The sequence below is a fragment of the Taudactylus pleione genome, unplaced genomic scaffold, assembly GCF_031769625.1.
Source record: "Taudactylus pleione unplaced genomic scaffold, aTauple2 ptg000006l, whole genome shotgun sequence".
In the NCBI taxonomy this organism is placed as follows: domain Eukaryota; kingdom Metazoa; phylum Chordata; class Amphibia; order Anura; family Myobatrachidae; genus Taudactylus; species Taudactylus pleione.
In genome coordinates this window covers 10,504,598-10,517,353 of record NW_028284409.1, presented here as the reverse complement: position 1 = coordinate 10,517,353, position 12,756 = coordinate 10,504,598, and the positions used below count along the sequence as shown (strand labels likewise).

The window sequence follows — 12,756 nt, the reverse complement described above, 5'->3', positions numbered from 1 at the left end:
CAGATACATTATTGCCCACTTGTAATTGTGTACAACAATGCACGGTTAGACACAATACACATCTGCACTCTATATACCCTCTGCAATGTTCCTGCTGTCCAAACCGTGTCCTGCCTCTTAAAGACAGGGGAGAGATCTGTTACTGTGCCTGTCACTGTAATGTGAGGGCAGTGTGACTGATTTTGGCCATCACAACCCTGGAGCAGCAGTTGCTGGCAGCATGTAAAAAAGACAGATGGAGCGCCCTCCAAAGAGGGCAAATGTAATTCTCGCAAAGCCAAGTGGCAGCACTCCAGGACTGAGCCAAGTACTCAATGATTATATTCATTTTATTTGTTACTGGAGGTAATTTTAAGTTTGTACAGTAAACTAGCATACTTGTCTAGTTCCAGGTCATGCAGCTTATTTTATTTCTTTATTTGTTCCTGAAGCGGGTCTTAGATACTGGAGTCCTCCAGCCTAAAGGATATGGAGCAGTGTGCAGGACTGATATTCCCTCTCTGGCAGACGCCCCATGTCTGTTGGATGATGATGCAGCTTTGTCTTACACCAGATTTAGGTAATATTCATGTCTTTTTTTTTTTTTATATTATTTATTTAATTGTGGTTGATTGATGGGTTGTTCACATAATAATAATAATAATAATAATGATGGTCTCTTTCATCAGACGTACTTTTCCATCAGTCGAGTCAGTGGGAAACCATATGTTAACAGAACATAGTGAAAACACTCCCGGATGTACGCTAGATCCAGCTAGCAGAGTCTCTGAAAATGGTGATCTTGCTCCTAGTGAACATGCTATTCAGAAGATCGCAGCTTTGGAAGATGAGCTGGCGCAGCTGCGAGCACAGATTGCTGCAATTGTTGCCATTCAAGAATCACAAAACCTACATTCTTGTAAGTCACTCGTGCACATCTGTTGACTTTCTAATACACTGAAATAAAGTTTTACTGTAACACTAGCTGTGATATTTGTATTTTGGTTCTTTAGTTCATGCCTTAAATATTTCCGTTTCAGTACTGCACAAGCTTCAGTTACCAGAACTCGCACTGTTTCTCTTTCTCTATCTAGGTTCTGAAACGATTTGCTCGTTTGGCAGTCCCAGTAATGCTCTTCCGCCACCGTCTTTAGCTTCTACACCCCTTTCTCTGCCGTTCATGCAACCCGCAAAACCTGCCCCGCCGCCGCCACCTCCTCCTCCAGTCCCAGCTGTTAAGATAAATTCTGCAAAATCTGCAATTGATCTTATAAAAGAACGTAAGGCGTCTCACAGGAAGAGCCCAATCCAGGAGGAGGAGGCAGAGAGAGGCAAAGTGACTAAGCTTCCCAGTATGCTGGATGTTTTGAAAGACATGAACTCAATCAGACTTCGGGCTGTTGAAAGGTAAGATGTTTTTTTCTCATGTCTTATCTCAATTTGGCAGGCTGGACCACTTACGGCTCCAGCCAACTGTATCCATCATACATAATGCATTTTTGTGTAGTATCTATGAATGATATTGAGGCTAAAAATCCGATTTGGATAACCGTGTGCCCAGTTTTAGCAGATGCAATGTTACCATTTAGTAGAGATGTAGGCCTGTTCAGTCCTTAGCAAGTTGTATGGGGCTGGGCTGGTTTTCCACAGGTAGCAGAGTGTTCCACAACTGGTCCAAACAAGTGAGCAGAGTCCGGGAAGGTGAGTGTCCACAGAAGAGAGGGACACTTACATTGTTATCTAAATTGGATTTTTATCCTGAATATCATGCATTAAACTGTGAGCTATATATTTGAGATGGGACTATTTGAGATTTCTTATTTTATTTTCATGCTAGTTGAAATCCCTAATATATGCATTTTATGAAATTATGTGCTTTTAAATATCCCTCACATGTAGTGCTATTCTTAATACTTCTTGGTGAATATCTTGAACTGAGCCATCCAAATAAATATATATATATATATATATATATATATATATATATATATATATATATATATATATATATATATATATATATATATATATATATATATATATATACAGATGAAGTTCTAAACTTCTTTACTTCAACGTTTCAATCTTTTGGATTTTCGTCATCCTGACGAAAATCCAAAAGATTGAAACGTTGAAGTAAAGAAGTTTAGAACTTCATCTGTTTATTGATTTATTACTAAGGAGTGCCGCTGCTATCACTTTCTACATTTATAGTTTTTTGTTACTTGCGGAGGGCACCCGAAAATCACTGACTGAGGAGGAGTGCCAAGCTTTATGCCATTTATATATATATATATATATATATATATATATATATATATAATATATTAATTTTCACACTAAAGTTACACATTCTTTAGCTCTCTTTCCCCTCTTTTTCTACCAGCTCTATGCATATGAGCTGACAATCCCTTTTACAGCTGCTTCATATGACAGCATAACAGGGTTTTTCTACTTCAGGGTCCATAGGGGGTCCACAGGGTTGACCTTGGGGTATAGCTGGATCTGGATCCACGGGCACCACGCAGTTAAAGCTTTGTTGCTCCCAGGATGCACTTGGGTCTGTCGTCCTCTATACCCCGCCCCCGAGCCACAAGCCCCTCAGTTTTAGTTGGTGCCCAGCCGGAGTCGGGTCACCCTGGGCAGTGGGGCTGCATAAACAGCCCCTAAGCTTTATTTTTTAAAAGAAGATTTTATTTTTGTTTATTTTTACTAGCGGCAGCATCAGACTGTCCACCTGGACATCCACGCTGCCGCTCCAACAGCCCCGCTGGCGCTGCGACGCCAGTACTGATCTTGGGATCGCAGCGGGACCCCGGGGTCAATACTAGCGTGGCTCCGGGAGCTCCCACTGACTGCTGACGGACACACGGGCCAGGTAAGCCGCGTGCAGCGCTTTGCGCTGCGCGCGGGGATCAAAGGCAGTCTTTAAGCCGCCGGTCTCTGGGGACAGACCGGTGGCGCTAGTAGTGGCGGTGGGCTCCCCCCTCTGTGGCATACCCCGCGTGACCGCTGGCCCCCAGGGTGTAAGTACCGGCAGGGAGCCGGCTTCCCTGGGGGTTTAATACTAGCAGGGGAGGCAGCCTTCCCTGCTTTAGCGGCTCCTCCCCTCAGCCCAGCGCGCCTTCTCTCTTGTGTGCTGGCGTCGCTGGGCTGTTATCTCCTGGCCACTCTTCCTCAGTGCTCTCCGGCGGCCATCTTCCAGGCAGCATCGCAGAGCTCCCAGGCGGTATACAGTGGACCAGTCCCCCTGCGTACCTCTCCCCCTGCAAAGGACAGTGTTCGCAGCGCTATAGCCCTCCCAGACACTGAATCTGGGAGGTGGATTGTAGCTGAAGGTGCAGTGAGTATATCTTCTCTGCATGGTATGTGACTATTGCTAGTGCTGCTGTCTGTGCTTATTTCTTCTTACTGTCAGCTTATACCTATCCCTTACCTTCTCCTGCGGCCTGCAGGTGCGTGGGGGAGGGGTGTTCTTTATGTGTACCTCACTTTTATAGATCTACGTATTTGTGAGGTCCATCACATACTGCGGTGTGCTACTCAGTACCATATTGTGGGCTGTTTGTGTTGCATACTTGGGAGTGCGCAGGTGTTATACGCCTTACCTCGTTTCGGTGATACGTTTTTATTGCAAAAGTTTTGTGTCATGTCTGATGAGGAGAATGAGCGCTCCGTGGCTCCTGTGTTGTTTTCCTGCCGACGCTGTTCGGCAGGGGTTGACGGGGCGGATTTGTCTCAGGACGGTCTGTGCGGGCGGTGCCACCTGGTACCTGGTCCCTCTAAACCCCCGGTGGCGCAGGATCCTCCGTGGGTGATGTTTATGCAAGTGCTGGCGTCGATCGCGGACCGGCTTGCAGTCCCGACTGCTGTCCCTTGTAGGGCGTTGCCCCAGCCTACCATCCCCCGTTCCCCGAGTGTGACGCGTCTGGTGCAGTCTCCTCCCGGGTCTCAGACTGTGGGTCCTTATACGGGATTGCCTGTATATGTGCAATCTCCCACGGTGCCGCAGCAGTCGATGGTACCTTTTCAGGGGTATCCTCCAACGGTACCCCCTCCCTGGGTGGATGTCCTCTCCAGCTCTGTTCAGAGCCTGGCGACTTCGTCATCGGCTTTTCAGTCTATGTTGCACAGTGATTTGCTCCCAAAGGCGTCCAAGCGACCGGTTTCGGCTTCACTGGCGGCACAGTTCACGGACTCTGACGTGTCTTCGGATGACTGGGAGATCCATGAAGACTCTGACTCAGATGCCGGGGCCCAGGAGGTGGAGGCTAAGTCCTCCATGTTCCGGCATTGGTTAGAGCGGTGCGGGCCATCCTTCCTATAGAGGAGGATGCGCCAGCTCCCAGGTCGAAGAACCCTAATTTTATAAAGGCCAAAGTAGCTTTGACGGTTTTTCCCCTGTCCGACCAGTTAACTGATCATATGGCAGTGGCCTGGCAGTTGCCAAGAGATTCCAACCACAAACGGTTGGCTTCAAACTATCCTTTTCCTGAGGCTCATTGCAGGAAATGGGAAACTCCGTCTGCGGTGGATTCCCACGTCACCCGCTTAATTAAAAGCGCTACACTGCCTTTGCCGTCGATCTCCTCCCTGAAAGATCCCACGGACAGGAAAGTGGAGACTTGTTTAAAATCTATCTACTCTCTCTCGGGGGCGGTGGCCCGTTCGTCCATGGCCATCTCTTGGGTGGCTAAGACCATCGAGAGCTGGGCCAACGCTTTGGAGGATACCTTTCCGGAGGATGCTCCGGAGATCCAGAGAGCATTGATAGGACAAATGAGGGATGCGGCTTCCTACATTGGGGAAGCATCGTTAGATGCAAGCCTGCTGACCTCTCGGGTGTCGGCTGCAGCTGTGTCGGCGCGTCGGTCCTTGTGGCTGAGGTATTGGAGAGCTGACGCAGACTCCAAAAAGGGCCTGGAGGCCTTACATTTAATGGAGAGTTGCTTTTTGGTCCAGACTTGGACAAAATAGTGGATACTCTGGCTAAATCTAAATCAGCCTTCCTCCCTTCGGCTTCTGCACCTACTAAGGTACGGTGCTCTGCCTTTCGGTCCTTTCGGGTTCAGGGCAAGGCCAAAGGTCAGTCCTTCCCGAGGCAGTCGGCGACCAAGGCCGCTTCTAAGCCCAGGAAGCAGGCCTGGAGTGCCAGGCGCCCTTCTTCCAAGCAGGAAGATAAACCTTCTGTCTGATGGGGCGGGCCTCCCTCTGGGGGACCCCAGAGTGGGAGGTTGACTTCTTCTCTTTGCCCAGTGCTGGCACAATACCATCACGGATGCCTGGTTTCGAGAAGTGGTCTCCCAGGGGTACGCCCTGTCTTTTCGGCACAGACCGCCCCGTCAGTTTTTCTGCACGAGTCCTCAGGACAAGACCAAGACTTTACAGATTCAGGAAGCTATAGAGTCCTTGCTGAAAGCAGGGGTCATTGTTCCCGTTCCTCAATTACAACAAGGGACGGGGTACTATTCTTCTCTGTGTCTGGTGCAGAAACCCAATGGTTCTAATCGCCCTATCCTCAACTTTGAAGTATCTGAACAAATTCATCAGAGTTCCCAAGTTCAGGATGGAAACGTTACGTTCCATCATTCTGGCGATGGAACCTGGGGATTACATGGTGTCCCTGGATATCCAGGACGCCTACCTCCATGTTCCGATAGCACCTTCGCACCAGCGGTACCTGAGGTTCGCTATCCTTCAACATCATTATCAGTTCCGGGCGCTACCCTTTGGCCTCTCCACGGCACCGAGGGTATTTACAAAGATTATGGCGGTCATGGCCGCACATCTTTGGAACCAGAATGTACGGCTGCTGCTGTATCTGGACGACCACCTGTTGCTGGCGAGCTCCCCGGAGGTACTGCTTCAACATCTCCACCTGACGATCGCTTGCCTGCAAATGCACGGGTGGCTGATAAATTGGAAATAGTCCTTCCTGATTCCATCATAGCGGATGGTTCATTTGGGTGCCCTGCTGGATTCTCGTCAGCAAAGGATCTTCCTGACCCCGGAGAAGGTCTTCTCCCTACAGCTGCGGATACACAGTTGCCTGAGCAATTGCCGCCTGTCGGTCCATTCGGCTATGAGAGTTCTGGGGTCCATGGTGTCGACATTCGACATGGTGGAATTTGCCCAGTTCCATTCCCGGCCCCTGCAGGGGCTGATTCTCTCGGAATGGAACGGGTTACCTCACCGGATCCGCTCTCAGATGCTGGTGTTGTCCCCGGAGGTTCGGCAATCTTTGGCTTGGTGGCTTCAGACAGCTCATCTGGTCGAGGGGCGCCCCTTTTGGATCCCGGACTGGGTCCTGCTCACGAAGGATGCCAGTCTCCAGGGTTGGGGGGCAGTGACCGGCTTATTGTCGCTTCAGGGTCGTTGGTCCGCGGAAGAAGCACTTCTCCTCATCAACATCCTGGAACTGCGGGCAGTATTACAGGGCCCTGCAGTCGTCCAGCCCCGTTCTTCACGGAAGGGCGGTTCAGGTGCAGTCCGACAACGCCACCACGGTGGCGTATATCAACCACCAAGGAGGAACTCGCAGTCGGGCAGCGATGTCGGAGGTGTCTCGCATTCTTGCTTGGGCGGAGTGTCACATTCCAGCGATCTCGGCAGTCTTCATTCCCGGAGTCCTCAATTGGATGGCGGACTTCCTCAGCCGTCACGACGTGCCCATCGGGGAATGGTCGCTTCACCCAGAGGTGTTTTAGTTACTCGTGGACAGGTGGGGGCTGCCGGAGCTGAACTTGATGGCCTCCCGTCACAATCACAAGTTGCCCGTTTACGGGTCAAGGACAAGAGACGCAGGCGCCTGTCTGGTGGACGCGCTGTCGGTGAAATGGACGTTTCACCTGGCGTATCTGTTTCCTCCGATATCCCTACTTCCTCGGGTTCTGCGGAAATTCAAGCAGGACGGCGGCACGCTCGTGCTGGTAGCTCCGGCGTGGCCCAGACGTCCTTGGTACTCCGATCTGGGATGCCTCTCCATCGATGTTCCGTACCTTCTTCCTGTTGTCTCAAGGGCCCTGCCTTTACCCGGGTCTGGGACGGCTGTCTTTGACGGCGTGATTCTTGAGACAGCCGTCTTGAGGTCTCGGGGTTTCTCCAGTTCGGTCATTGGTACCATGCTTAGGGCACACAAGTCTGCTTCCACAAGGATTTACCACAGGGTATGGCACACTTACTTTCAGTGGTGTGAATCCAGAAGCTACGATCCTCAGGTGTTCCGGGTTTCCAGAATCTTGGAGATCCTTCAATCAGGTTTGGACCTCGGCTTACGCCTTGCCTCTCTGGAGGTTCATGTGTCTGCTTTGTCCGTGTGGTTTCAACGACGGATTGCTACACTGCCAGATGTTCACACCTTTTTCCAGGGTGTTCTCAGCATCCAGCCTCCCTTCGTGCCTCCGGTGGCTCCTTGGGACTTGGCGGTGGTGCTACGGGTCTTGCAGGGTCCTCCTTTTGAGCCTCTTGAGTCGGTGGAACTCAAGTGGCTGACGTTTAAGACCGTTTTTCTCCTGGCAATTGCTTCTACCAGGAGGGTGTCAGAATTGGGGGCACTTTCCTGTCGCCCTCCTTTTCTGATCTTTCACCAGGACAGAGCGGTGCTCCGCACTCGTCCTGAGTTTTTGCCCAAAGTGGTTTCAAAGTTCCACATTAATCAGGAACTTGTTGTGCCAGCTTTTCAGTCACCTGATCTTTCAGCTGGTGAGGCTTCCTTAGATGTTGTCCGGGCGCTTAGAATCTATGTGGACCGGACTGATTCGGTTAGGAAGTCTGATTTATTGTTTGTCCTCTTCGGTTTTCACAAGAGGGGTTGGCCTGCCAACAAACAAACGTTAGCCCGTTGGCTTCGTTCCGTTATTTGTGAGGCTTATGCACAGGAAGGTTTACCTGTGCCAGCCTCTGTTAAGGCTCATTCCACTCGTTCTGTGGGTCCCTCTTGGGCTGCTAGACGTGGCTCCTCTGCTGTTCAGCTGTGTAAGGCGGCCACTTGGTCTTCCATTCAAACGTTTTTGAGGTTCTATGCGTTTGACACCTTCGCCTCTCAGGATGCATCCTTCGGGCGCCGGGTGCTCCTTTCAGCACAGGAGCGTCCCCGCCCTTAGTTGAACTGCTTTGGGACATCCACAAGGTCAACCCTGTGGACCCCCTATGGACCCTGAAGTAGAAAACAAGAGATATGGTAAGAACTTACCTTTTGTTATCTCTGTTTCTACGAAGTCCATAGGGTCCACAGGGCGCCCGCCCTGACGCACCTGGCTTCATATGGGCTGTGTGGCTGGTCACCGGTTTTCCGTCTCCCATTTCTGTGAGTATGGTTTCTTGTATGTTCCATTCCTTCTCTCTGTTTAGTCTCCTCCGGCCTTGGCTGCTTATCAACTGAGGTGCCTGTGGCTCGGGGGCGGGGTATAGAGGAGGACGGACCCAAGTGCATCCTGGGAGCAGCAAAGCTTTAACTACGTGGTGCCTGTGGATCCAGATCCAGCTATACCCCAAGGTCAGCCCTGTGGACCCTATGGACTTCGTAGAAACAGAGATAACAAAGGTAAGTTCTTACCATATTTCTTGTTATTTTGTTTTATATAGCTCAATGGGGCCTGTTGCTTTAGTGTACATTCACCTCTAACAATATTGCTTACTGGTTACTCATAACTTTATTTATTTTGTTTATTTCGATGCAGTCTTCATTATCACACACTAGTGCCTATATGTTCTCATCAGTGCTTCATACTCACATTAAATGTACAATGCTTATGGAAAGATAAGGTTAGGTTTATACTAATCTTTCTACTCTCTTCAACTGATCACTGTCGAGGTACATTGACGTCATGTGTGGCATCAGCCGCATTCTCTTCCTTGTAAGCAGCTACAGCATGCCACTCTGCCCATAAACATATGGATACGGTAGCTGTAATAGTCTCCATTGTCTTAATATGTAATCTATCCATGATATTCTGCTATGTCGCTCTCCTGATTTGATTTAATCAACTCTATGATCAGACATTTATAGAGTATTGATGCTTGTGTGACACTTAAGGGGCCTATCCATTAGGTTACCTGAAAAACTGAACGACTAGCGTTCAGTCCTTCAGGTCGCCTAGGTGCGGTGCCCGCACTGAACGTCATTCAGTGCAGGAGACCGACCTCCTATGTGTGAACATGTGAACCTGACTATCGTCATCAGGTTGACGAGCATGCTCCACAGATAGTCGGCGTCGGCAAGAACCCAGCGTGCACGCGCATCGCTGATCCTTGCCGGCTATCCATTAGACTGCTTTCTGAACGTTCCGACCAATACCTCCTGGTTTTGGTCGGATCATTCAAATAGTTGCCTAATGGTTAGGCCCCTTTACTTCACCTGCCCTGTGTAGGCAAACTGAACAGGTAAGTGCAATTATCTAGGGATAAAGTACACCTATGACCCTAACATTTGGTGCATAGAATTGACCAGTGACAAACCATTTTAGATTCTTTTTAACAAAATGGCATAGTGCAATGTAAGTGTTTTATGTTGATAATGATTTGTTTTGTTTCTTTCACTCTGTCTAGGTCCCCGGGGGGTACACCATTAACAAGCAAACACAAGAAGAGGCGTTCTCTTAATGACCCTGCAGCTATTATAGCACATGCATTAAAGCAGAAGTTTGCACATAGACACAACGACGACTCATTCGATAAAGAGAATAGATCGCATGAGGAATCTACATTCTCAAGTCCTGAAACTCCAATGGTACAGTGCATAATTCCAGAAACTATTAACTAGATAGCAGTGTATTTATAAATTTCATAAATGGACACTTTATTACAATTATCCTGTGTCTAGTTGTAACTGATTTGTGTGTTGAGGAACGTGAGGCAGAAAGACTAATTCTCTTGTTGGATTGCATGGTACATTACATCTGACTCTGTCAATGCTCTTCATCTGTAGTTCGGTCGCCACCTACTGAAGCCTGCTGGAAAGAGAACACAGATGGAAATGTCAAAAAAGCAAGTGATTGTCAGATCTGGTGCCCATGTGTAGAAGATCGGTATGGAATCCGTTCTGCATGAGACTTGTTGTAAAGAAGTGAGAATCTGTTCAAAGCGGTCTGTAGCCCAGTGTTTTCAAGCCTGGGTCTGCACTTAGTTTTTATTTTTTCCTTATTACTAGGATATCATCATTTTAAGTCTGTTTTACTGTAAAAGTGTATCTTTATTTTACGTGAGAAGTTTTGAGTGCTACAAGATGGCTGGAGATAGATAAAATTAGCATGTCGTAAGGGGATTCAGATTTTTTTTAAATCCTTTTATTAATGTTTTCCTTTTTCTGTCTTTTATTGCTTCAACTGGCAAATGTGATCTACTCAGCATTCCAGTCCAAATCATGGGGAAAAAACCTATTCCACTGCTAGTATTAATCTACTCCATATACGAGCAGTTGTTTAAACCAGCTAACAGAACAGAAACATTGGAATGAGTACATATAGCAATTTATACATTTCTTTATACAACGGGTTGCTAGTCATTGGATATTTGACACTTCTAAAGGTCAACTATATCCAAAATTTGACATGTTCCTATATAAATTGTGACGGTAACATATAATAATTTGTGTATACTTGAGTCCACTGCAGCTCTGTTCAAGAGTAAAGTACAATGTATTATCTCCTGTATGATAGACAGCCAATACCTTATTTTACAGGTAGCAGATAAAGCTGTGCTTTTATGGAAGAGAAGCATGATGGCATAGGTTATGGTTTTGTGCTTCATGTGACATAATCCGCCACAATGAACAAAGCCTACATTCTATATAATATATCTGATTTGAGTTGGTGTTTAGAAACCATTAAGGATAGCAGACGAACCAAAACTTTTCATACATGTGACTGGCATTGTTCCAATCAATCTGGGAGTTCGTTAACTTTACGTCAGTCACAATGTCGACAATCCATATTGTCTGCAGTGTAATGTTGAGCGCAGTATGCCGACACGTTGCCAATGTTATTTAACCAGGCGTGGTCACATCTGGAAGGTAATCTACCGGCAGCCGCTTGGCCTGCCCCTCGGTTACCTCTGCGACCTCCCCTCAAGGCCAGGGTACGGAAGGGCGATCCAAAAAGGATCACCCATTTGCGGCTGCAGGAAAACAAGCCACCTGCAGCCTGGTGGGGTGGCTGCAAGAGGAGACCCTAATAGGAATATCTATCTATGGTAATTAGCTTGGTGGAGGGGTGTCAGTGGTGTAGTGTAAGGTGCTTGAAGGGTTAGGTTTAGGGTGTGGTAAGGGAGGGTTACCTGCCCTGTCAGGCTCTTCTCCCTTCGGGCTGCCGGTGTCAGGATATGAACCGGTGGCTATTGAAAATATGGCTTTACTGCCATCAGCATACATCAAACAGAAAACAAAACAACAAACACCTAGCCCTAACTCAGAATTGCCCTAACTCAGAACAACTATCTCACTTCTTGAGCCCTCACTATCCTTGGGCAGCTAATCTGCAAACATAAAGTTTCTCAAATTCTCTCCTAGTCCTGTCTCTCACATTTATTGTATATCACAGGCTTCAGCCTGGCTTGGCTTTGGCTGCCACAGCTGCTCACATGTACAGCCTCTCAATCTAACCTGCTTCCTTGCAGGTAACAGGCTCTGACCTGCTCGTGTTCGCATAGCTCAGTCCCAGAGTTTGGTGGCCATCCCTGTCTCCCACAGGTATAGACTTAGGCCTCCTGGCCCTCAATGGCTTGCTAGCACAATGAGCTCTGTCTGGCTTCCACAATTCCACTTGGCCTGCCTGACTGCTCCAGCCCCACCTGGGCTCTGTGCAAAAGGGTAGCATCTAGGTGTGTTCCCACACTCCATTTCTGCTCTGTGGGCGGATCTCTCCTGCCTCACACAGATTCTGCTGTTCGCTAGCACCATGTCTGGTGATACTGTCACACTATATGTATGTGTATACATACATACATACATACATACATACATACATACATGCTCTGCACTCAACTAATTTTTGCTCTAAAGAGTATTTAATTTAAATTCAGGAAATGTTGGTTCCAAAACACTGCAATAATTTGTCAGGCCGGCCAACTGCATCAAAGTCTCCACTTCTGGCCAGTCCCTACTCTGACTCACACAAACATGAGTTGCTCTGCATCATTTGCCACAAGGTATCACACATATTCTATATACAAACTATGCTTTTTTTTTCTTCATGGGTTTAGGCCTGCTAGCTCACTGGCTTAAGGAGACCGTACCTCACCCAAGAATAATAATTAATGATCACCTGGTTAGCTGACGAGAATTTACTTACATATGGAAAAATGGGGTACAAGAGAAAGTGTGACCACAAAATTTTATATAAACAATAGGCTTTAATCCACAGCACTCAATCATCTGCGGTGCCTGAGGTGACCACACCATTTAAATGAAAGAATCATCCAGACTCTGCGCCCTTCTAATTTTTGCTACAAACTATATTTCATTTAAATTGAATATTTTGGAAGCAACATTCCCTGAATTTAAATGGAAAAACAGTTTGGAGTAAAAATATAAATGGTGTGGTCACATACCTCAGGCACCGCAGATGGTTGAGTGCTGTGGATTAAATCCTATTGTGTTTTTATATATGTAGTTGCCTGTACATAAATGAATGAATTGCTTATCTGAAGCACAAGATCTGTGGGCAATAAGCAGCCCTCCAACTGTTGTAGAACTAAACATCACAGCATGCCTTGCCACAGTTTTGCTATTTGGCCTTGCTAAACCTGTTGCAATGCATGCTGGGATTTATAGTTCAATAGCTG

At 47.6% G+C, this 12,756-nt stretch overlaps 1 protein-coding gene across 1 annotated transcript in view; it reads left to right on the top strand.

Moving 5' to 3' along the window:
- The window catches only part of MTFR2 (mitochondrial fission regulator 2), a 35,843-nt gene extending 23,994 nt beyond the window's left edge, over window positions 1–11,849 (top strand). The window contains exons 5-9 of the mRNA XM_088451650.1: window positions 432–559; window positions 669–898; window positions 1,074–1,386; window positions 9,526–9,706; window positions 9,905–11,849. Of these exons, the coding sequence (XP_088307776.1) occupies window positions 432–559; window positions 669–898; window positions 1,074–1,386; window positions 9,526–9,706; window positions 9,905–9,997 (945 nt within the window). The 3' untranslated portion in view covers window positions 9,998–11,849. The remainder of the gene's footprint in view (window positions 1–431; window positions 560–668; window positions 899–1,073; window positions 1,387–9,525; window positions 9,707–9,904) is intronic.
- The last annotated feature ends 907 nt before the right edge of the window (window positions 11,850–12,756 follow it).